Source organism: Bubalus kerabau, chromosome 11 (assembly GCF_029407905.1).
Source record: "Bubalus kerabau isolate K-KA32 ecotype Philippines breed swamp buffalo chromosome 11, PCC_UOA_SB_1v2, whole genome shotgun sequence".
NCBI lineage: Eukaryota > Metazoa > Chordata > Mammalia > Artiodactyla > Bovidae > Bubalus > Bubalus kerabau.
The window spans coordinates 72760974-72787357 of record NC_073634.1 but is presented as its reverse complement, the minus strand read 5'-3'; the positions used below and the strand labels follow the sequence as shown (position 1 = coordinate 72787357).

Here is a 26384-nt window from a genome sequence, read left to right as displayed (position 1 = left end):
CAAGAAAATAAAATCTCTCCCTTTCCACTTTTTCCCCATCTATTTGCCATGAAGTGATGGGACCAGATGCCATCATCTTTGTTTTTTGAATGTTGAGTTTTAAGCCAGCTTTTTCACTCTCCTCTTTCACTTTCATCAAGAGGCTCTTTAGTTTCTCTTTGCTTTCTGCCATTAGGGTAGTGTCATCTGCATTTCTGAGGTCTTTGATATTTCTCCCAGCAATCTTGATTCCAGCTTGTGCTTCATCCAGCCCAGCATTTCACATGATGTACTCTGCATATAATTTAAACAATCAGGGTGACAATATACAGCCTTGATATATCCCTTTCCAAATTTTGAACCAGTTCACTGTTCCATGTCTGGTTCTAACTGTGGCTTTTTGACCTGCATACAGGTTTCTTAGGACATAGGTAAAGGGTTTGGAGAAGGAAATGGCAACCCACTCCAGTGTTCTTGACTGGAGAATCCCAGGGACGGGGGAGCCTGCTGGGCTGCCGTCTCTGGGGTTGCACAGAGTCGGACATGACTGAAGCTACTTAGCAGTAGCAAAGGGGTCTGGTATTCCCATCTCTTGAAGAATTTTCCAGTTTGCTGTGATCCACGCAGTCAAAGGCTTTAGTGTAGTCAATGAGGCAGAAGTAGATGTTTTTCTGGAATTGCTTTGCTTTTTCTATGATCCAGCGGACATTGGCAATTTGATCTCTGGTTCCTCTGCCTTTTCTAAATCCAGCTTATACATCTGGTACATCTGTAAGTTCCCGGTTCACAGAGTTTAAAGCCTAGCTTGAAGGATTTTTAGCATTACCTTGCTAGCATGTGAAATGAGTGCAATAGTGCAGTAGTTTGAACATTCTTTTGCATTGCCTTTCTTTGAGATTGGACTGAAAACTGACCTTTTCCAATCCAGTGGCCACTGCCAAGTTTTTCAAATGTGCTGGCATATTCAATGCAGCACTTTAACAGCATTATCTTTTAGGATTTGAAAGCTCAGCTAGAATTCCATCACCTCCACTAGCTTTGTCCATAGTTATGCTTCCTAAGGACCACTTGACTTCACACTCCAGGATGTCTGGCTCTAAGTGAGTAATCATACCATTGTGATTATCCGGGTCATTAAGATCTTTTTTGTATTGTTCTGTGTATTTTTGCCACCTCTTCTTGGCGTCTTCAGCTTCTGTTAGGTCCATACCATTTCTATTCTTTATTGTGCCCATTTTTGCATGAAATGTTCCCTTTGTAACTCTAATTTTTTGAAGAGATCTCTACTCTTTTCCATTCTATTTCCTCTGTTTCTTTGCATTGTTCACTTAAGAAGGTTTTGTCATCTCTCCTTGCTATTCTTTGGAACTTTGCATTCAGATGGGTATGTGTGTCAAGTCACTTCAGTTGTGTCAGACCCTTTGTGACCCCATGGACTGTAGCCTGCCAGGCTCTTCTGTCCATGGGATTCTCCAGGCAAGAATACTGGAGTGGGTTGCCATTTCCTACTCAGATGGATGTATCCTTCCTTTAACCAGAGAGAAGAACCTCACTGTACACTTCAGGCTTTCAATGGAGACCCTAGAAAGATCAAACCTTAAGATGAGAACTAACTTAACAGAAGAATAAAGGCTCCTCTAAACTCCTTTAGCAAAACTTGACAATAATCCTTTAAAGTATCAAATTGAGGGGCAAGAAAAATTAATTGCCTGGCAAACAAAAGTTAACAGTCTTTAAATGAAGACAACAAAATCTATATAGTCAACAATGTAATATTTATGATATGTACCATCCAGTAAAAAATTATTAGGTATACCAAACAGAAAGAAAATGTGACATTTAACTAAGAGAAAAACTGATCAATAGAAACAGACACAGAAACGACAAAATAATTTAAGTAGCAGAAAGAAACTTTAAAAAATTATGAGAGTCAATGTTTATTGAGTGCTTATTATGTGCAAGGTACTATTGTTTTAACATTAGGTATTATCTCATTTATTTTCAAAATAGTCCTCTAAGAGAGATAATCTCTTTGTACCATTTTGAGGAAACTAAAGCCCCGTAAGGTTCGTGAACAACTTGCCTATGATCAGTCCAGCTTTCAGATATAAAAGCCAAGATCTGAACCCAGGAAATCTGATTCTAATGGCTATCCTCTTTTCTATAGTACCAGACTGCCTCAGAAAGAAATTTAAAGCAGCTATTATAAATACATTCAAGGACTTTTTAAAAACATAATGAGGAAAGAAATACAAATGGAAGTAGATATTCTAGAGCTAAAAAATACAATATCTAAACTAAAAATATATTAGATGGGCTGGTTTATCATCGAATTAGACACTGTACAAGAAAAGGGAACAAACTCTAAGACAAGCAAAAAAACTATGCAGACAGAAGTAGGGAGAGAAACAGGGCTGGGAAAAAAGCGAACAGACCCTTAATGAAATGTGAGAATACATTAATTGTAATAACAATTATAATTAAATTCTCAGGAAGAGGGAACAGAAAAAACTACTTGAAAATTTTCCAAATATGATGAAAAATATAAACCTGCAGAACTGAGAGTCTCTCAGCAAATCCCAAGCAAGAAAAACACAAAGAAACCACAAGACACATTATAATCAAACTGTGGAAATTCCATGATAAACAAAAAATCTTACAGCAACCATGGGATGATGGGAAGGGAAACAAAAGGGAAAATAGAGATAAAAATTTATCTGACTTCTGATCAGAAACAAGACAAACCATGTAACAACAGGACAATACTAAAGTGCTGTCAACCTAAAGTTATATCCAGTGAAAATCTTCAGAAATAAAAGCAAAATAAAGATACTCAGCAAACAGAATCTGAGCAAATTTTAATACTGAAGAATGGCACAACATTAAATATTAATGGATGAAAGAAAACTATTGTAGATGGAAAGTGACTCAAAAAAGAACAAGGAACTTCTCCTGCAGCCAAGACAGAGTAAGTCCACTAAATCTTATTACCCTGAGGCTGACAACCAAAAACGTTGGACAAAATACAAAAACAACTATCAAGGGACTCTGAAAAGTAAATAAAACCAGGAATATTGAGAAAGAAAGGAAAAGGAAAAACTTGGAAAAGCAACTCCTAAGGATTCTTGGAGAAATCATTTCTTTCTGGCCAAAAGGCCAGGTAAAGGGCATTGTGATCCAGAGAACATGTATCTTTGACATTCTTTTTTTTCTCTCTCAATTCATAAGTCCTCAGGAGAGTTAGCTTGGCTGGTGATGTCAACAGTCAAACTCTAATAGAAATCCTATAACAATTGTTATCATTCAGACCAGAAGACTGGGGGCCGGGGGGGCGGGGGGTGCTGGGGCTCGAGAAGGGACCCCTTCAGGCCTAAGAGTGTGGAAGGAATCCCTGTTTTGTTTACCTTTATTCGCTCTCTGTTTTGCCTGAAGGCAACCTTAGTTAAAGGAGTTGTGCTGCAGTAGTACAAGTGGGTAAAACTGTGAGTTTAAAGAAAATCTAAAAGAAGAAAGAGATGGAGAAGGAAATATGCAAATTCTGTAAAGAAACTGGCCACAGGTTCCAGCTCACCTGTGAGCAACACACGTGTGGACAGACTTAAAGCAAAGGCCTTAAGGACAAAACTAAGTTTTAAACCATAGTCAAGTCTCAGACCAAAGAACATTTAGTCAAATTTTCCTGAAAACAACCTAAAATTACTCAATATATAAAGAACAACAACAAAACAAAGGACAAAGTCTTAAGGAGAAAGATGATCAACAGATGCCAATAAGAAGATGATAAGATGCTAAAACTATCAAAGACTTTAAAAAAGCTATTATAACTATGTTCCATGAGTTAAACATACATATCTGAAAAATAGATGGAAAGGTAGTTGTCAATAAGTAAATAGAAAACTTTTAATGGAAAATTTAAACTAAAAAATATATCTAAAATAAAAAATTATCATAAAATGGAGATAACAGAGTAAAGATTCATTAAACTTGAAGACAGAGCATAGAAACTGTCCAACCTGCAGAACAAAAAGAAAAAAAAAATGAACTGAGCAGAGCCTCAGGAGCATGTGAGACAGTATCAAAAGGTCAAATAGTTGTTCAATTAGAGTACCAGAGAGGAGGAGAAAGATAATGGTGCAAGGGAAAAAATAAGGAAATAATGGCTGAAAATTCATCAAATATCATGAAAGACATAAACTTATAGATCAAGAATCTCAACAAATTACAAAGAGGACAGAATCAAATAAAATTTCATGCATAGATTCATCATAATTAAACTTCTGAAAACCAAAGAAAAATCTTAAAAATAGCTACATATAAGGGACAACAATTTAATGACAGAATTCTCACCACAAACTGTGAAGGAGAGAAGAACATCATTCTTGAAGAGCAAAAAAAAAACACAAACAAAAAAACCGTCCACCCAGAATTCTGTGCCCAGTAAAAATACTCTTTATAAGTGAGGATGGAATAAGGACACTCAGATAAGGGGGAAACTAAGAGAATCTGTCACCAGAAGACCTGCTCTAAAAGAAATGCAAAAGGGAGCTTTTTAGGTTGATAGAAAATGATAAAATAGGGAAAATTGGAATTTTAATGAAGATGGAAAAACAAGAGAAATGCTACATATCTGAGTAAATATGAAAGACTAGTTTTCTCCTCTTATTTAAAATATGAATAACTGCTGAAAAAAAAATTAAAACTGCTGTCTAGCAAGATTCTAAGTTATGTAGATAAAACATATATGATAACTGTAACACTAAGGGGGAAGATAAAAGGACATACATAGTTGTAGAAAGTGAAAGTCACTCAGTCATATCTGACTCTTTATGACAGTCCATGAAATTCTCCAGGCCAGAATACTGGAGTGGGTAGTCTTTCCACTAACCTCTAGGGGATCTTCAGGGGGCCTCCAGGGGATCTTCCCCACCCATGGATCGAACCCAGGTTACCCACATTTGCAGGCAGATTCTTTACCAGTTGAGCCACAAGGGAAGCCCAAGAATACTGGAGTGGGTAGCCTATTCCTTCTCCAGCTGATCTTCTCCACCCAGGAATCAAACTGGGGTCTCCTGCATTCAGGCTGATTCTTTACCAACTGAGCTATCAGGGAAGCCTTACACATAGTTGTAAGCCATCTATATTTTACTTGAAGTATTACAATGTCAACTCTAAATAAACTGTGAAAGCCCAAACATAAATAAAATCCCAAGAGCAAACACTAAAATAATAATATAAAAAGATGTAATGAAAACAAAAATTAAAACAAAAAATATTCAAATAACTCAAAAGGTACCAGGAAAGGGATAACAGAAGAACAAAAAACAGAAAGAGGAAATAATAATAACAAATGGTAGACCAAATCCAACCATATCAAACATAACATTAAATATACATGTCTAACACATTAAATAAATGATAGACATTGTGAGACTGAATTTTAAAAAGACACATAAAATCCAACAATATGTCTTCTACAAGAAATTCACTTTAAATAAATACATAGATTAAAAGTAAAAGAACAAATATCGCTCATTATTAGAGACATGCAAATCAAAACTACAATGAGATATCACCTCACACCAGTCAGAATGGCCCTCATCAAAAAGTCTACAAACAATAAATGCTGGAAACGGTGTGGAGAAAAGGGAACACTCTTGCACTGTTAGTGGGAATGTAAATTGATACAGCCACTATGGAAGATGCTATGGAGATTCCTTAAAAAACTAGGAATAAAACCACCATGCTGCTGCTGCGTTGCTTTAGTCGTGTCCAACTCTGTGCGACCCCATAAACGGCAGCCCACCAGGCTTCCCGTCCCTGGGATTCACCAGGCAAGAACACTGGAGTGGGTTGCCATTTCCTTCTCCAATGCATGAAAGTGAAAAGTGAAAGTGAAGTCACTCAGTCGTGTCCGACTCTAGCGACCCCATGGACTGCAGCCCACCAGCCTCCTCCATCCATGGGATTTTCTAGGCAAAAGTACTGGAGTGGGGTGCCATTGCCTTCTCCGTAAAACCAACATATGACCCAGCAATTCCACTCCTAGGCATATACCCTGAGGAAACCAAAATTTTAGACACATGTATCCCATTGTTCATTGCAGCACTATTTACAATAAGCTAGAACACAGAAGCAACCTAGATGTCCATCGACAGATGAAAGGATAAAGAACTTGTACTATATATACACAATGGAATATTCAGTTCAGTTCAGTCACTCAGTCGTGTCCAACTCTTTGCGACCCCATGAATCGCAGCACACCAGGCCTCCTTGTCCTTCACCAACTCCCGGAGTTCACCCAGACTCACGTCCATCGAGTTAGTGATGCCATCCAGCCATCTCATCCTCTGTCATCCCCTTCTCTTCCTGTCCCCAATCCCTCCCAGCATCAGAGTCTTTTCCAATGAGTCAACTCTTCGCATGAGGTGGCCAAACTACTGGTGTTTCAGCTTTAGCATCATTCCTTCCAAAGAAATCCCAAGGCTGATCTCCTTCAGAATGGACTGGTTAGATCTCTTTGAAGTCCAAGGGACTCTCAAGAGTCTTCTCCAACACCACAGTTCAAAGGCATCAATTCTTTGGCGCTCAGCCTTCTTCACAGTCCAACTCTCACATCCATACATGACCACAGGAAAAACCATGGCCTTGACTAGACGAACTTTTGTTGGCAAAGTAATGTCTCTGCTTTTTAATATGCTATCTAGGTTGGTCATAACTTTCCTTCCAAGGAGTAAGTGTCTTTTAATTTCATGGCTGCAGCACCATCTGCAGTGATTTTGGAGCTCAGAAAAATAAAGTCTGACACTGTTTCCACTGTTTCCCCATCTATTTCCCATGAAGTGATGGGACCAGATGCCATTTTAACATTACATGATTATATTTGAAACAGAGGGCAAAAAAATCTTTAATCAATGATCTTAAGAAACTAGAAACAATTAGAGCAAATTAAACCCAAGGCAAACAAAATGAAAGAAAGACAATAAAATGAGAACAGAAATCAGTGAAATTTAAATAAGGAAAATAACAGAAGAAATCAATATCACAAAGGTCATTTCTTTAAAATTCAGTGAAGTTGGTAAATTGGTATTCTCTACCCAGAATGATGAAAAAGAAAAGAGAAAGATGATGCAAATTACCAGCATCAAGAGTAAAAGGGCATCACCACTGAGCCTACAAACATAAAAATAAATAAATAAGGGAATATTATGAACAACCTAACTTGTATTAATTCAACAAATTAGATGAGCCAATTTCTTTAAGGATACAAATGACTAAAGTTCACTAAAAAATAAACAGATTATCTGAATAATCCTCTAATTAGTATTAAATAAATATATTTAGTATTTAAAAACCCTCCAGCAAAGACTACACCAGGCCAAGATGGCATCAGTACCGAATTCTAGCAAAAATAATTCCAGAAAGAAAAACCTACAATTCTCTTCCAGGAAAAACAAAAGAAGAGGGAGCACTTCCCAACTCATTTTATGATCCCAGGATTACCTAGACCCTAAAGCTTGTCAAAGATAGTAAAAGAAAACTATACCAATAACTTTCATGAACATGAAGAAATTCTCACCAGGTATTAGGAAGCAGATCCAACAATATGCAAGAAGTATGATAAGTCATACCCATGTGGGATTTATCCAAGGAACTTAAAACAAATTCAACATTTGGAAGTTAAATACTGTAGTTCACATTTATCAAAGAAGAAGAAAAACCACATGATCATCTCAATAGATGCTCAGTCTGAGCGAAGCCAGACACCAGGACACAAGGATGTTCCAATAATCCTGTGGAGAGGACCACCTGGTGAAGAACTGAGACCCCCACCAATAGCCAGCATCAGCCAGTCATGTGAGTAAAGCACCTTGTAAGTAAATCCTGCAACCGCAGTCAAGCTTTAGGATGCCTACAGTTTTGGCTGATAGCTCATGAGAGACTCCATGCAAAAATCACCAAGTCAACTGTTCCCAAATTCCTAACTCATAGGAACTATAAAAGATACTTATTTATCATTATTTTGAACCACTAACTTTGGGGGTGATTTCCTATGCAATGTTAGATAACCAATACCTAGAAATACAAATCAAAACCACAATGAGGTGCCACCACACACTGGCAATGCCAAATATTTTGAGGGATGTGGATGGAGCAAGTAGAACTCTCATACATTACTGACAGGAGCAAAATACAGTACATATACCTTGGAAAAATGTTTTTTCAATTTCTAATAATGTTAAACATGCATTCACCACACAATCCAACAATTCTATAATGGATTTAAGATAATTTATAACATATGTCCACAAAGTGAATTATACACACAATGTTCGTAACAGCTTTAGTCATGAGTGATCCAAACTGGAAACAATCTAAATGTCCATGAACAGATGAATGGATACACAAATTGTTGACCCTTAAACAATGCAGAAGTTAGGGATACCTACCCTCCTGGCAGTTGAAAACTTGCATATGATTTATATTTGGCCCTTCCAATACAGGGTTTAATTCCTCCATACCAGCTGTTCCACATCAGTGGATTCAGCCAACTGTGGACTGTGTAGTACCTGTTGTTGAACAAATCCACGCATAAGTGGACCCCCTCTAAGTTCAAACTCAAGTTGTTCAAGAATCAACTGTATGTTCATACAATGAGATGAATAAAAAGAAACAAACTACTATTATAATACACAATAACTACACAAAAAAAATCTTAAAAGCATTAGAATTCTAAGTGAAAGAAGTCAGATACAAAAGAATATACTGTATGTTTTCATCCACAGAACAGACAAAACAAATCTATTGCAATAGAAATCAAATCAGATATTGCCTAGAGCAGGAAGTACTGGGTTCATTGCAAAAGGTCAAGGAAGACCCTCGGGGGTTGATAGGAATGTTCTGTATACTAATTAGGAAGGTGGTTACACAGGTGTACACATTTATCAAATAAAACACTTAAAATAGGTGCATTTTATTGTATGTGAATTCCACTTCAATAAAATTGAAAATAACCATTATATAATGTTGGTCGTAAGTTCAGATACCAGGTCAAAAATAATCCTTCCAGGCCAAAAATATTCAAGTGTTCCTTCTCACTTCCTTCCCTCCCCCACCCCTATTCTCTGTCACTCTCGGTTTCCTTTACTATATCTATGCATCTCCATATCCAGAAAATAATCCCTGTCTTCTGTTTTCCTCGGTTACCTCTTCTTACACATTCCTCTCTGTTTTCCCACTTATATCTCTGTCATTCTCATTTTTATCTTTCTTTATATAAATAAAGTTGTGCTTCTGCCCACTTTTTTTCTGTCCCCTCTAAACACTTTCTCTCTTTTTTAACTCACTTGAATGTAAGACCAAAGAATTTTGAAATTTTGATTTATTACTTGAATATTTGTTAAATTTAAGACTGAGTACAAGAAATATTTGTGTTTTATTTAAATTATTTTATTTAAAATGAAATTATTAAGAGTTATTATGCATAATTTATTACATAGTCCTTGCTTGCTACTTTTCCCTCTTTGAGTTAATGACCTCACTTGTAACAGGGCTCCCTTTCCCTGCTTTAGGAAGCTTTTGAAGCATCCATTCTGGCCACCAATGGAAGAAATGCAATCAAGAACTGGGGAAAAAAACTAATACTTGTTGAATACCAACTGTGTGTCAGGACTTTCTATATGCCTTATCCTATTCTCACAGTAACTCAGGAGATGGGTATTATTTTTCTCACTTTACAAATAAGAAAAACCAAAATTCAAAGAAGAAAATAAGTAGCCTTGGGCCAATAAATGGTATAGGAGGGCTTCAATCCCAGATCTTTTACTTATTCTACTATGGTTTATCCAAAGTCATGTATGGACATGAGAGCTGGACCATAAAGAAGGCTGAGCACCGAAGAATTGATACTTTTGAACTGTGGTCCTGGCAAAGACTCTTGAGAGTCTCTTGGACTGCAAGGAGATCAAACAAGTCAATCCTAAAGGAGATCAACTCTGAATATTCTTTGGGAGGACTGATGCTAAGCTGAAGCTCGAATACTTTGGCCACCTGATGCAAAGAGCCAACTCATTGGAAAAGACCTTGGTGCTTGGAAAGATAGAGGGCATGAGAAGGGGATGACAGAGGATGAGATGGTTGGATGACATCATCAACTCAATGGACATGAGTTTGAGCAAACTCTGGGAAATAGGGAAGGACAGGGAAGCCTGGTGTGCTGCAGTCCATGGTGTTGCAAAGAGTTGGACACGACAGAGCAACTGAACAACAACAACCCATTATTTAGAATAGGACCTTTTACTTTTGACTTTACAGAAGTCCAATTCCTCGATAAGAAAATGTATAAATGAATGGTGTTATATTCATATAAAGGAATACAACACAGCAAATTAAGAAAAAGAAAGACTGAATGTTGGCGCACAAAATGACCAATGAATCCTACATAAATCATGCTGAGTAAGAAAAGTCAGACACAAAATAATATATACTATATGATTCCATTTACATGAAATTCAAAAATAGGCAAAACTAATTGATGATACTGGAGAAGGCAATGGCAACCCATGATATGGATGATAAGGATGGTTATCTTGGTTAGGGGTTGAATACAGACTGCAAAAGGACACGAGGGAACTTTCTGGGGATGCTAGAAATGTTTTGTATCTTCATCTGGGTGATGATTATATGGATGCTATACATGTGAATTATCATCAAGCTGTACACAAGATCAATAGACTCAATCCACCTTATTTGTCATCCCTCAATTAAAAAACAAATCATTTTTTGATGCTAAAACACAGGTCCTATGTCCCACTAGCAGAGATCCATTTCCAGAAAAGTCTGAAATTGAGCAAACTGATTTCAATGAAACAACCTCACTTTAGGAACCTTGGGGAGGGGCTTTACAAACACTTTTCAATGCTTCTGAGCTGTTAACTGAACTTTACGGCCTGCATCAAAGTCTGGGATGTTGCATAGTTGCTCTGAATGCCAAAGGTTGGGGGAACTATGTATGGATGAAGTAGAATCTTAGCACCTGTCATGATTCTTATATATTCATTTTTCTACTTCCTTACATATTTATTTCTGAATAATCCAGAGTAGAGCCTTCCACATAGGTTATCTCATACAATGTAACAGCAACTCTGTGAGGTAGTCAAGACAAGATCTGTGTTATCTCCTTTAGGAAAACAAAACTCAGAGGCTCAAGGTGTTTAAGGGATTGCACAAGATTTCAAATACAATGAAGGCTAATATCATAAGAGAATCTAGGCCTCCTAGCTCCTAATCCAGTGTTCTGTTCACCAAATATATATATATATATATATATATATATATATATATATATATATATATATATATTTTAATTATGTGGGCTGAGAATGTAAAAAAGATCTACAAAGAAGTTCCACCCATGCCCAAGTTCACAAATCCATATTGTGATGAAAACTAAATAAAATATAAGTGAGAGAAAAAACCATAACCAATGGTTTAAATTTTCCTTCTGATTTCCTTTGGTTATCTGCCTGATTTCCTTTAAGCTTGCCTAGATTTGCTTTGTTTTACTTTCATACTTTTTTTCATACCTACCCTTTAGCCTTTTCCTTACTCAAGGGAATTCAGACTGCCTACTTCTTCATGCACCTGCTGTCACTTAGCCAGAAAGGGATGATTCAGGGAACAAAGTCTCTTAATTAACCATGTGGTTAGGTGTATCTGCCCCAAAGGAGCTCTCTTTCTGACATGTTCTTAGGCTTCCCACTTTCTGGAATGTCTATGTTGTATCACCAAATGGATTTGATAAAATTTCCCTGGGAAAGGACCTAAGCTAAGAACAGTTCTGCTGGAAAATTAATCATAATATTTACTGAAGAAAAAAAAAGCTATTCTGAGAAATCTGGCTCACCCAAAAATATATGGGGTACCTCCCACCCCCTTACTATCTCACCACCAGGCCTACACTTGCTTCAAACTGCTCCAATCTCACACCTTGACTGTGTGAAAGAACCCAGGTAATCACTAGGTTAAGAAACACTGGCCATGCCCTAGATTGGAGGACAAAGCAAAGGTTCTAAGAAAGAAGGCATTCACAGGGCTCCTTACTAGCTATTTGCTATTCTCTCTACATGACTCCTGGACCTATAACCATCCTCACCAATACTTATGTTCATCTACTCTCAAGCAGAGATGATAACCATGTGCATCTTTTGGAGGCAGTGGCTCATCTATGGCTCACAAAAAAACACCATCTATAAAATGCAGTGTGGATGCTTAGCAACTTATTTTAGGTTAAGGTGATTTCCTAAGAAATTAGGAATGTGGTGCACTGGAGAAGGGAATGGCAAACCACTTCAGTACTCTTGCCTTGAGAACCCCAAGAACAGTATGAAAAAGCAAAATGATAGGATACTGAGAGGAACGCCCCAGGTCGGTAGGTGCCCAATATGCTACAGGAGATCAGTGGAGAAAACTCCAGAAAGAATGAAGGGATGGAGCCAAAGCAAAAACAATACCCAGTTGTGGATGTGACCGGTGATAGAGGCAAGGTCACATGCTGTAAAGAGCAATATTGCACAGGAACCTGGAATGTTAGGTCCATGAATCAAGGCAAATTGAAAGTGGTCAAATAGGAGATGGCAAGAGTGGACATTCTAGGAATCAGCAAACTAAAATGAACTGGAATGGGTGAATTTAACTCAGATGAACATTATATCTAAGAAATGGAGTAGCCATCATGGTCAACAAAGGAGTCCAAAATGCAGTACTTGGATGCAATCTCAAAAATGACAGAATGATCTCTGTTCGTTTCCAAGGCAAACCATTCAATATCATGGTAATCCAAGTCTATGCCTCAACCAGTAATGCTGAAGATGCTGAAGTTGAACGGTTCTATGAAGACCTACAATACCTTTTAGAACCTACACCCAAAAAAGATGTCCTTTTCATTATAGGGGACTGGAATGCAAAAGTAGGAAGTCAAGAAACACCTGGAGTAACAGGCAAATTTGGCCTTGGAATATGGAATGAAGCAGGGCAAAGGCTAATAGAGTTTTGCCAAGAGAACGCACTGATCATAGCAAACACCCTCTTCCAACAACATAAGAGAAGACTCTACACATGGATGTCACCAGATGGTCAACACTGAAATCAGATGGATTATATTCTTTGCAGCCAAAAATGGAGAAGCTCTATACAGTCAGCAAAAACAAGACCAGGAGCTGACTGTGGCTCAGATCATGAACTCCTTATTGCCAAATTCAGACTTAAATCGAAGAAAGTAGGGAAAATCACTAGACCATTCAGGAATGACCTAAATCAAATTCCTTATGATTATACAGTGGAAGTGAGAAATAGATTTAAGGGCCTAGATCTGATAGATAAGAGTGCCTGATGAACTATGGACTGAGCTTCATGACACTGTACAGGAGACAGGGATCAAGACCATCCCCATGGAAAAGAAATGCAAAAAAGCAAAATGGCTGTCTGGGGAGGCCTTGCAAATAGCTGTGAAAAGAAGAGAAGTGAAAAGCAAAGGAGAAAAGGAAAGATATAAGCATCTGGATGCAGAGTTCCAAAGAATAGCCAGGAGAGATAAGAAAGCATTCCTCAGCGATCAAGGCAAAGAAATTGAGGGAAACAACAGAATGGGAAAGACTAGAGATCTCTTCAAGAAAATTAGAGATACCAAGGGAACATTTCATGCAAAGATGGGCTCGATAAAGGACAGAAATGGTATGGACCTAACAAAAGCAGAAGATATTACAAAGAGGTTGCAAGAATACACAGAAGAACTGTACAAAAAAGATCTTCACAACCGAGATAATCATGATGGTGTGATCACTCACCTAGAACCAGACATCCTGGAATGTGAAGTCAAGTGGGCCTTAGGAAGCATCACTCCAAACAAAGCTAGTGGAGGTGATGGAATTCCAGTGGAGCTATTTCAAATCCTGAAAGATGATGCTGTGAAAGTGCTGCACTGAATATGCCAGCAAATTTGGAAAACTCAGTAGTGGCCACAGGACTGGAAAAGTCAGTTTTCATTCCAATCCCAAAGAAAGGCAATGCCAAAGAATGCTCCAACTACCGCACAATTGCACTCATCTCACAGGCTAGTAAAGTAATCTTCAAAATTCTCCAAGCCAGCCTTCAGCAATATGTGAACCGTGAACTTCCTGATGTTCAAGCTGGTTTTATTTTCTAAAGGCAGAGGAACCAGAGATCAAATTGCCAACATCTGCTGGATCATGGAAAAAGCAAGAGAGTTCCAGAAAAACATCTATTTCTGATTTATTGACTATGCCAAAGCCTTTGACTGTGTGGATCACAATAAACTGCAGAAAATTCTGAAAGAGATGGGAATACCAGACCACCTGACCTGCCTCTTAAGAAACCTATATGCAGGTCAGGAAGCAACAGTTAGAACTGCACAAAAGGGAACACAGGCTGCTTCCAAACAGGAAAAGGAGTATGTCAAGGCTGTATATTGTCACCCTGCTTATTTAACTTCTATGCAGAGTACAAAATGAGAAACGCTGGGCTGGAAGAAGCACAAGCTGGAATCAAGTTTGCCAGCAGAAATATCAATAACCTCAGATATGCAGATGACACCACCCTTATGGCAGAAAGTGAAGAGGAACTAAAAAGCCTCTTGATGAAAGTGAAAGAGGAGAGTGAAAAAGTTCACTTAAAGCTCAACATTCAGAAAACGAAGATCATGGCATCTGGTCCTATCATTTCATGGCAAATAGATGGGGAAACAGTGGAAACAGTGTCAGACTTTATTTTGGGGGGCTCCAAAATCACTGCAGATGGTGACTGCAGCCATGAAATTAAAAGATGCTTACTCCTTGGAAGGAAAGTTATGACCAACCTAGATAGCATATTGAAAAGCAGAGACATTCCTTTGCCAACAAAGGTCCGTCTAGTCAAGGCTATGGTTTTTCCAGTAGTTATATATGGTTGTGACAGTTGGACTGTGAAGAATGCTGAATGCCAAAGAATTGATGGTTTTGAACTGTGGTGTTGGAGAAGACTCTTGAGAGTCCCTTGGACTGCAAGGAGATCCAACCAGTCCATTATAAAGGAGATCAGCCCTGGGTGTTCTTTGGAAGGAATGATGCTAAAGCTGAAACTCCAGTACTTTGGCCACCTCTTACGAAGAGCTGACTCATTGGAAAAGACTCTGATGCTGGGAGAGATTGGGGGCAGGAGGAAAAGGGGATGACAGAGGATGAGATGGCTGGATGGCATCACCGACTCGATGGACATGAGTTTGGGTAAACTTCGGGAGTTGGTGATGGACAGGGAGGCCTGGCGTGCTGCAATTCATGGGTTCACAAAGAGTCGGACACAACCGAGCGACTGAACTGAACTGAACTGAATTTTCTAAGACAGCCTCCCATTCAAGTCCCTGGACTATGTGTCTCCATGGAATTTCAAAGATTTAAGTGCTTTTCATGGGCTCATGTCCATTAACCACTTAGGACTTTGCATCTCTCCATGGCATCCGGTCCCATGACTTCATGGCAAATAGATAGGGAAACAGTGGAAACAGTTGCTGACTTTATTTTTCTGGGCTCCAAAATCATTGCAGATGCTGACTGCAGCCATGAAATGAAAAGACGCTTGCTCCTTGGAAGGAAAGTTATGACCGACCTAGACAGCATATTAAAAAGCAGACATTACTTTGCCAACGAAGGTCCTTCTAGTCAAGGCTATGGTTTTTCCAGTAGTCATGTATGGATGTAAGAGTTGGATTATAAAGAAAGCTGAGTGCAGAAGAATTGATGCTTTTGAACTGTGGTGTTGGAGAAGACATTTGAGAGTCCCTTGGACTGCAAGGAGATCTAACCAGTCCATCCTAAAGGAGATCAGTCCTGAGTGTTCACTGGAGGGACTGATGTTGAAGCTGAAACTTTGGCCACCTGATGGGAAGAGCTGACTCATTTGAAAAGACCCTGATGCTGGGAAAGACTGAAGGCAGGAGGAGAAGGGGATGACAGAGGATGAGATGGCTGGATGGCATCACTGACTCAATAGGCATGGGTTTGGGTTGACTCCGGGAGTTGGTGATGGACAGGGAGGCATGGCACGCTGAGGTTCATGGGGTTGCAAAGAGTCGGACATGACTGAGCAGCTGAACTGAACTGAACTGCATCTGACAATGGGGGACTTCCCTGGTGGCTCAGATGGTAAAGAATCCATCTGCAATGTGGGAGACCTGGGCTTGATCCCTGGGTTGGAAAATCCCCTGGAGGTAGGCATAGAAACCCACTCCAGTATTCTTGCCTGGAGAATCTCCATGGACAGAGGTGCCTGCGGGCTACAGCCCATGGCGTCAAAAAGAGTCAGACATGACTGAGTGACTAACCACAGTACACATCTGACAATGAATGATGAGGCTAGAAATGTACAGGAAGGGCACAGCTCCAGCTAATTACAATAAAGGAGTTGCCAGAGGTCAGTGGTCCAGCATGTCTATGGACATGGTAAGGCCTGGACTGCACAGATCATTCTGAGGGAAGATCCACCATCTGAAAACTACTGCTCTATAATGCCTCTATCTTTTTCTTTCTCAGCATTCATTTCCTTACTTTTCACAAAGTTAAGACTTTGTTTATTTCTAGACAAAAAAAAAAAATTGGATTGTAAATATGCCACTTGATTCTCTGGACTGAATCCAAGGTCAAAAGGCCTATAAGAAGATAATGTGAAGTGAAGTTGCTCAGTCGTGTCCAACTCTTTGTGACCCCATAGACTGTAGTGTACCAGGCTCCTCTGTCCATGGGATTTTCCAGGCAATAGTACTGGAGTGGATTGCCATTTCCTTCTCCAGGGGATCTTCCCAACCCAGGGCTGGAACCCGGGTCTCCCGCTTTGTAGACAGACGCTTTACTGTCTGAGCCACCAGGGAAGTCAAAGTAAATGCCACACCTCAACACCTCTTTTCATCTACATTTCTGGCAAAGACAGGTCTTCCGTGATGGAATAATAGAAACTGTCATCCTGGTCACTCCCCATTTCCTCTGGATCTCACCTCTCATCTCTTAGGAGTTAGAAGTTAGTTGTATGGGGAACACACAGCATCACAATTGCTGCCAGGGCTGCCACGTATTGCCACACACGAGGACTGCACAAGTCCAGATGGCACCATTCAAATAGGCTAAAATGTATACGGAACCCTTGTAATTGCAGAGTGCACAACCTGCACAACCAGATGCTAGAGTGGTTCTGCTTCTAGGAAAAAATATAATTGTTCATATTGATGGAACAGTTTATGATGTTTCAGGTTTTGGATTAAGATTTGCATGTGCTGTGCTTTGTCGCTCAGTCATGTCCGACTCTTCGAGACCCCATGGACTGCAGCCCACTTGTCCATGGGGATTCTTCAGGCAAGAATACTGGAGTGGGTTGCCATGCCCTCCTCCAGGGGATCTTCCCAATCCAGGGATTGAAAACAGGTTTCCCACACTGAAGGCAGATTCTTTACCCACTGAGCCATCAGGAAAGCCCTAAGATTTACATGCATCACCTAATTTAATATTAGGGACATGATCTTGAGATAGGAACTATTTACTATAACCATTCTCAAATGATCAAACCAGGCCTTAAAGATTTTAAGAAATCTTTTTTTTCCAAGTCATGGCTATTGCCCACCAAATATTTATTATATGACCTTCTGAAAAATATAACGTAAAGCTTTTTGTCTATTTACATGTCTTGGTTATTTATAGTATGCACCTTGAGATGATTCCCTTAGCGGAAAGAGCTCTGATTTGAAGGCAGGATATGTGGTCCCAGTCAATATCCTAACATATCCTTCAGCAAGTCATAACCTTTCAACATATGAATGAAAGTTTTCAGGTCTAAAACTTTCTACCTAAATGACCTTGAAACAATGTTATCAAACTTCTGGATTCCAAGTACTCTACTTACAAAATAAAGCAAATATTTGCCCTTCCTACTGTATGATTGGTAAAAATGACAAATGTTAAAATGATTTATAAATTATAAAGTCCTATACAACTGTAATAGGACATTAATAATGATTATTTTAAAAAGCAAAATATCTTTTCCAAATCAGGCTGGGCAAATTTCTATGAAGTTTTGTCAGGCAGTAATCCTGAGAGTGGCAATAAGCTGCAACTTTTGCTCACACAACTCTCCTTCTTTTCTCCTACCCACAGGCCAGTCCCTCTTTACCTTCTGCAGATAAACTGCCTTATAAAAGCTTTCATTTTTATTAATGATACTACTCTCCTCCCACATTCCACATAAAACCCCTCATGAACCTTCTTTCTCTTTTGTAAATTTGTGAAAGGATCAATAGGATTTAGAAGAAGAGCATTTTTCAAATAGCTGTATATATTCTCAGCATTTCAAAGGGTTTTCAGTAGCCAGTAAGAGTTCACCAAATCTAGAACTGATCTCATCTTCTCAAGATCCAAGTACCTTTTGTCTTGCCCAATGACTTGATGCCACACATATGAATAAATATATCTTTAATGTATAGTTCTGGGTGAGTGTGACTCCCCCTAGTGAATATACAAAAACCTCAGAGAACACTCTGTTTAATCTAGGGATAAAGAATAAACTCATTAATTTCAAAATAGTATTTTCAAGATACCAACAATGTTCTTGTAAGCACTTCCCACAAACTTCAAAGATACATATGCAATTATTTTCTCTTCCCCCTGGTAACATCAAGACCCAGAGGCTCTCCAGAACTGCATCCCAAAAAACCCAACTCCTGATGCTGTTCTCCATCCCAGCTCTCCTGTCTTCTACAGCTTCTCAACATTTGAAAATATAGAACTGATTAATTATGAATGCTGTGGCTTGTCTGACCCACATCTCACCTTACTCTTTTGCTCCTTTGGAATTCCATTCCATAGTCAGAGGAATATCAATTTCAGAAAATAAGGTTTCCCTGATATCTAACCTGAAGTTTCCTTCTGCAAGTCTCATCCTATTACTTCTGTGGGCCACACTAAATAACTCTTCCCCTTCACTGCCACTCTTCCTCTTCAGAGATTTATAGATTGTTACCATGGCTTCCCCTTCATCACCACTTAGCCCAGCCATATATATTTAATTTTTTTCATCTTTTGTCATAAATCAGTCCATTCAACTCTTAAATCAGCTCTCTGCTCTTCTCTGGACTAACTCCAACTCTCCCAATTCACCTCCAATAACTGATATCCCTTCTGGGAGCTCCAATTTACTCTCTATCTTCCTTCCCTCTCTTTGCCCTTTCCAGAAATGAAATAGGAAGGGACTAACAGATATGTGAGGTCAAGGGTCAGGAATATTGCATTGTATATACCTACTCTAAATTCCTTAGGCCTCTCCATAGTACATATAAAATCCCAAGTCATATATCCCCTTTCCTGGAATGAGAAGGCAGGTATTAACAGTGAAACAAGCCCTCTTATCCCACAGATCATTATCCTCTAGGCTTCTGCCTGGAGGATAGCAGAAGCAAGATGTCAAGACATTTACACAACAGGTTACAAAGTAGAGCTATGGGCAATGTGGTAGCCTCCAGGCAGACATCATTTTTGAGGTTTGGACTGTCCCAAGATAGTGTACACCATCTGTATAGCCCCAGTAACTCTCTGTACCTCTTTTCAATGAATGGGTGTTCTGGAGAACTACTTCAGACTTTTCATATGTTGATCCCATTTATGAATTCACAATAACCCTCAAAGAAACACCATTAATATGGCATGCATTATAAAGTCTCTCAGACATCCTTTTGTTCTCTCAGATAGCCCAAACTGCAAGTGATATGAAGGTATTTCTTTGTTCTAACTAGGTGCTTTTCCATTTTTTACCACATTCCTAGTCATGGTCTTCTCAGGTTTGGTACCCTACCTTTAGTCTGAGACAAATGGGCTAACCCAGGCCCCTCAAAACAAGGGTTGGCAGAAGACCCATCCTCTCCAGTTTCTTCCCCACAGACAGCCCCACCAGCAAGACCATTCCCCTCTAGATTAGACCATCAGTTACTCAGGCAGAAACAGGGAGAAATTTACTGAGCTGTGCCTATTTTTCTTCACTTAATTGAAGATCCTATGTCACAGAACAGTTAAATGCCTTTTCTGTAAGTCAGAGTCTATATAAAAAGAATAAATCCATTTCCTCAAACATGATAAATAGCAAAATTAGTCCAATTGTGACTAACTGTTCCAAGTGTGAGAACCTAAACTTCAATTTTGATACAAGAAAATTTGATAAAAAGAAAATGAATGAAACCACAATAATATATATTGCCCCAAACATAAAACATGATACAGAAGGGTGTGCCCAGTCCCTTCACAGGAAGTCTGCAGTAGAGACTGTATCTAAATGAGGCCGGGGAAGCAGTGATAAGGCGAGAACCTAGTCCTGCATGGCCAGCTGCCTAACTGCAGACAGCATATGTCTCAGAGCAGGAGAGTCCAACCTGTTCCAAGTGTGATCACCACAAGGCCTGAAGTGGTTTTCAATAAGCTGTCTGTCTCCCTGGAGGTCATGGGGAGCTCATCCAGTTACACTTAGTGTCTTATTTGATCCCATCAATAATCATTTGATCCCAATACTGCTGAAAAACGCTTGGCTAAAATTTCTAGCCTTTTAATGGCAGAATCCTGGCTCTTTCTAAAACTAGCATTGCTAGATGTGTCAAATGATGCATAAGGGCTTCGTCCTGCTGCCAAATGGACTGTGTTGCTGAGGGAGGATTTGGGATGTTCACTGTGCTTCCCCACAGCCAGTAGCAGAGCAGCTCCCAGAGAACACTAATCTCTACATGAAACTCCCTCACTCAGCAGCTCCAACACCTCATCTAATGTTTGACTGGAGTATATTCTTCAAAAGCATTAAGTGTGTGACTCTCCAGAGGCACCAGTGATAACTTCAAGCAACCTGCTTGTTTATAGTAGGTAAGTTCAGAGCTGTAGAAAGGACCCCTTTGCCTATATCATCAGCATCTAGACTGCTAGGGCCTGCCTATATAACAAGAAATGATAGGAAAGTTTCAGAGATGCTCAGAGACATGAAATTGGGAGAAAATCTGCATTCCCAGAGAAGTAATTTTTATATCCATTACTCAAACATTAGGCACTAAAAGAGAATGTTGCATGTATAAACCATGGAAGCCAAGACAACATTAAAGCACAGCTGTTCTTTACAAAAGTATCTGTAGCGAACAACAGTATTGGTCTCTATCTCAGTTCACAGAAAGCACTATCAAATTCATCAGATCCTGTCTCTTGCCACAGGCTAGTATAAATTCCAACACTGAACTTAAAGGGGTCACTTTAGGTGCCAATACCACTAGCGCTAATGCTGAAATATGCATCCAGACTCTGTTTTCCATGGGGATCACATACCGGTATATTTTCTCTGCAATGACTGAGAAACCTCAGCTTCAGAATATCCCTTAATGAAACTACTGGGTATATGTGGGAGTGTGTGTGTGTGTGTGTGTGTGTGTGTGTGTGTGTGTGTGTTGGGACAAACATGGGAGATACTTGTAGCTCTATATTAGGCTTTTCTCCAATGCTTTCCATCCAGTTAATACAGAGACATTAGTAACCAGTGGAGCATGAGAATTTCATTTATTTTTGACAACGAGAATGATAGAAAAGATGCCGGGTTTTACTCAATGAAATTAGTGTAGGCATTTAAAAGGCATGCTTTCTCTTCTGTGCTTTCTCATTCATTTACATTTTATATTTTATTCACAAGACTTTCCCCAATGGTCTTACAAAAGAAACATCCATTCAAAACCACCTGGTTTTCCCAGTTAAAGGATATTATGGGAAGACTTAGAAGTAAGTGCCTAAATACACAACCCCAACTCAGTGAATATGGGAAGAAAATGAGAGTAAATGAAATATAAACCTCATTTCAGGAGTCGCCAGCAGCGAGATCTGCAGAGAAATGGGCCTTCCAGAAACAGGCATTCAGATCTGCTAACACAGATACTCAAGCTAAGAACTGCAGTGAAGGAACTGGGGGCAGGGAGAGAAAGAGAAATCAACTACTGTCTCTTGGTGGTTTCAGAGTGACTCCCCCAAAGGAAAACAATCTTGGCTACTTTGCTCTCTCTCTCCACATCTCCCTCCATTCCCCTGTCACCTGTGCCTTAGTTCCTCTGGGGCTCTCCCAATACATCCGAGAGGAAGAACAAGAGTCTGTGAGTGGACAGGAACTGGGATTAGGTGGAGAGCAGAATGAATTAATGAAGAAGAGGCCATTCCTAGGTAAGTCAACATTTGAAGATAGCTGGGTGGGATTCAATAATAAGGAGTTCTATATTCCCTGAGAAAGTATATCACATTCCCCAAATTTGTGGAGGCTAGGAAGAGTAACAAAGGGAAAGGAAGAAAGGTAACAGTTGAGATCTAGAACTAAGCTCTTAGAATGCAAAAGTAATAGAGGGATTTCAACTGTCCTAGGAGCCCCAAATAAAGGACATCCAATCCTGGCTTCAACCCTGTGCCTGTCAGTAGAAAGAGTCATTCTACCAAGAACAGGAAACTTTTCCCCCCTGACATGGTTGCTGAGAAGGAAGGGAGAGTCCCTTGGGGAGTTACTGCGTTCAAGGAGTAAATATAGTCTAACTGGGGAAGGAGGTTTGAGGAAGGAAAAAGAGCTAAGAACCATGGGCTGAGGTTTTGGAAATCGGGGTTAGTTGACAGTGGCTGTAAATTGATATGTGTTAAAACAACAACAACAACAACAAAACAAATCCCGAACCACTCAGGCGGGAGCTGCTCACCGGTCCCAAAGATCTGGAAGAGAAGGCGGGGCTGGGAGGCGCGGATCGCGGCGGACAGTCTTCCCTCTCTGCCCACTTCAGACACCTTCTTCTCCGGCATCAAGCGGATCCTCAGCCGCCCTTCGCCGTGTCGAATCCACCAGCTGAATAGATCAGTAAGGTTGAACTGAAGCAGCCCCGCAGTCGCCTCCTCTGGAGGCCCGACGCAGCCCTCTAGGATCGCCTCCTCTCCAAGCTCCAGCACCAGCTGCTTGGCGCGCCGAAGCTTGCGAATTGAGCCTCCCTTCAGCACCCTGGACAGCGCCCGTGCCTGAGCCGGGGTGGGAGAGCTGGCGCCTGCTGTCCACGAGACCCCGGGTGGTGGCCCCACCAGCCTAAGCAGTGGGGCGCAGTCGAGAGCCAGAGAGCCGCGCGCCTCCAGCCGGCCAGCCCTCGGCTCCGAGGGGGACGGCGGCGGCAGCAGCAGGTCCCGGGCGTAGACGCGAAAAAGCGAGGGCACCACAAAGTCCACCGCCAGGCTCTTCCTCTGCAGACGCGAATAGCTAAGCGGCTCCCGGGGCTGCAGGGCCGGCCCTATGGCCGGAGAGCCCATGCGCTGGCCGGTCTCGATCCCAGTCCCGAAGCCTGAGGCTGCCGGTGAAAGCAGCAGCAATACCAGCAGCCACAGAAGCCCTATGGCTCCCATCCCGCCAAAGGATGACTGTTTATGCTAGAGCTTCGACTCCCCGGGATCCAGCCTCACCCTCCGCTCCCCCTCAGATGAGAAGGGGTTCCTAACAGTCGTTGGTCCTGACAGGCTCCTTCCACCAGATATCGGGGGACTGTCCGAGCACTAGATTTCCTTTCCTCCAACTGCAAGGAGGAGAGCAGGAATCTCAATAAAACGGGACTGGAAGCTCAGGGGCGTGTCAAGAGACCCTGAAGCGCGAAGGGCTCAGCAGCTGGGACCCTATGCCTCTCGCGCGCCGCGCAGAATGCCGCGCCCCCGTCCGTTGATCGCTGCGCTTTGGAATGAAAGAGACTACTATGGTTGACGGGAGATGGCAATTAGGTACCGTCCTCTCCTGCCCCTCGCGGCCTGAGCTGTGGTCTGTCCACTCTTGAGCGGCCTCCAACCCTTTGCAACTTTTGTGCCGGGAACGGTGGCTCCGAGCTGGTATTTGGTGTCCCGGCCGCCTCCTGAGCTGCTTTCGGCTCTTCTGAGCTCCTCTTCCGCGTCTAGCAGGGAAACGAGGGCACCAGCTGTTTTCTCGCGCACCCTCCCGCGACCCTCCGCAGCGGGAGGTCTTTGAACTGCACTACTAGCTGAACTTCTGGACCTGAATCGAGCCGTCGCGTTGCGGAGCAGAGGCTCAGGCCGCCGCCGCTCAAGTTTACATCGTCCTTGCTATCCTCCCGCGTCTGGTCTCAGAGTTCTCAGGCACCAAAGCGGCCCCGGCGGCAGAAACGGAGTGAAAATATTCAGGGACCAAAAGCCCGAAATATTGCTGCCCCCTCCTCACTCATCGGCAGCTCCTGCGGCTTCAGAGGCTGGGCAGAAGGTGGCCGGAAGTCGCGTCTGTGCCCCGCGACCCTGTGGGCCGCGGCAGCCAGGGTGCCAGCTGCTACTGCCGCTGCAGCCCCGGGAGCGGCTCTATCGCATCTGCCTGTTGGCCCGCCACTTGCAGCTGGCGGAGCCGCGAGCGCGCGCCGAGAAGGGGCCGGGCCGAGGCGGGGGCGGGGTTCGAACGCCAACTCCTCACCGCCGCTGGGCCCACGCAGCCCCGCCCCGCCCCGCTCCGCTCGCCCGCCAGCCAATGGTGCGGCGAGGTCGACTTCTTATGCAAATCTGCAGATGGGGGGCCCCCCCGCTTTCATTGAGAAAAGCACAGAGCCCGCCCTAGCCTCCCTCCACCCCTCTTCCCTCTCTCGCTCCACCTCTGCCAGATTCCCTGCCCTGTGTGGCTTCTGGGTGAACAGGAGCGTGTATTAGATAAATAGTAGGACTGGAAGAGGCCTTTGTAATCAAGTATTCTAATTTAGCATTTAAGGGAAGTAAACGAATCCGACCTGTTCTGGAATAAAACTGGAGGCCAGGGGAGGGGCAGAAAGGAGGGGCAGAGTGACACTGCCAACTCTGGGCTTGAATTAGGGCCCTTAGACAGTCTTCTCTGACCCTTCCATTATTTGAACGCATTCCTGGGGAACCTGGTGATCCCACCATCCACACAGGATAAAATGGTGCGGAGGTCGGAGGGAGCATTTGGGGGGTTAAGAGGGAGGGTGGAAGTGGCTCGCGTTCTTGCAGAGTTGCGATTCAGCTACAACAAATATTTCAGACCGCAGTCACGCCGTGTTTTCTCAGAATGGTGTTTAAATATGTGTTACTTCCTTTACTCTCTGCAAGGTAAATATTTTAAACTCTAGTTTTAGAGGAAACTGAGTCGCAGAGATCTTAACTGATTTTCCTAGGATCTCATAGTCCTACGTGCCTCCCAAGCTCTTACTCATGCCTCTTAACCACTGCTCTTAATCATACCCCTCTATGAGTAACAGGCTAAGAAGTCTAGAAGTGACTTAGCTAGAAAGAATGATCTGGCATTCCTGTTCACAGTCCTGGGAGTGACAGTTCAAAAGTGCAGGCCATTTCTATAGCCCTGTGAAGTCAGGGCTATATCTCCAGTCTCTCTTCATCTCTCTTGAGCAGCTATCACAGAACCTGGATAATGGCTGTGTTTATAACAAGTGGTTCACTGGAATCGCAGACAAAACTACAATCTTTGGTGCACACAGTGGAGCTGACTCTCCCTCACTGAGTGACAAAGAATGACCTGATTCATAGAAGAAATGATGCTCCTACCTTGGTGGAGCAAGGGAAGGAGGGAGAAAAGGGAAGAGGAAGGGAAGAGTATGAAGGTTAATAGTTTCCTAGTATGTGAGCAAATATGTTTTGATTTTCATCATATTTCACTGGCATGCACACTAGTGAGAGAATAATTTTCTATGTGACATATTAAAAAGACTAAAACACAGGTCCTTTCATTCCCCACTGCAGCCCTTCCTTATTTCTCTGTTTAATTTTTGTCCAAAGTCAAACTGACTCCAGGCATTTGTTAATAATTATGAATCTGCTACAATCAACAGCCACTAGGGGGCTGCAGAGACTTTCAACTTAAGATATCCGCCAGGGTTGAACATTTTCCCAGGTAATCACCAGGATCACTGCCTTTTTTGCACCTTGTGAACACAATGGTCTCAATTCTCATGCTTTTATAAATTTTCTCCAATATCCCCAAAAGAAGGACAAGTGCTTCTCTCTATAGATTAAATCACAATGAATCCAAAAAGTTTTCCCTTTTTGTTAAATAATTTAGAAAAAGAGGCAGAAATGAATATTGATAGTCTATCAGTCACATATGAGGCATATATGTATATGCATATACATATGCATCTGTGTGTGTGTGTGTGTGTGTGTATCACATCACACAGTGGCCTTTTGAGAAAAGGTATGTATTATTATTTCCATTACAGAGACAAAACAACTAAGGCTCAGAGAGGCAAAATAATTTGCCCAAGGTCAAACAGTAAATAAATGAGTTGGAATTCAAACCAGTGATTTTTTTTTCCCTAAAAATTAACACATCTCACTGAGATAAAT

The 26384-nt window shown here is 41.3% G+C and overlaps 1 protein-coding gene across 1 annotated transcript in view; it reads right to left on the bottom strand.

Annotated features, from left to right (window-relative positions):
* Positions 1-23519, bottom strand: part of ALK (ALK receptor tyrosine kinase) — a 746236-nt gene extending 722717 nt beyond the window's left edge. Inside the window, exon 1 of the mRNA XM_055541746.1 lies at positions 22748-23519. Within this exon, the coding sequence (XP_055397721.1) occupies positions 22748-23432 (685 nt within the window). The 5' untranslated portion in view covers positions 23433-23519. The remainder of the gene's footprint in view (positions 1-22747) is intronic.
* Between the last annotated feature and the right edge of the window lie 2865 nt (positions 23520-26384).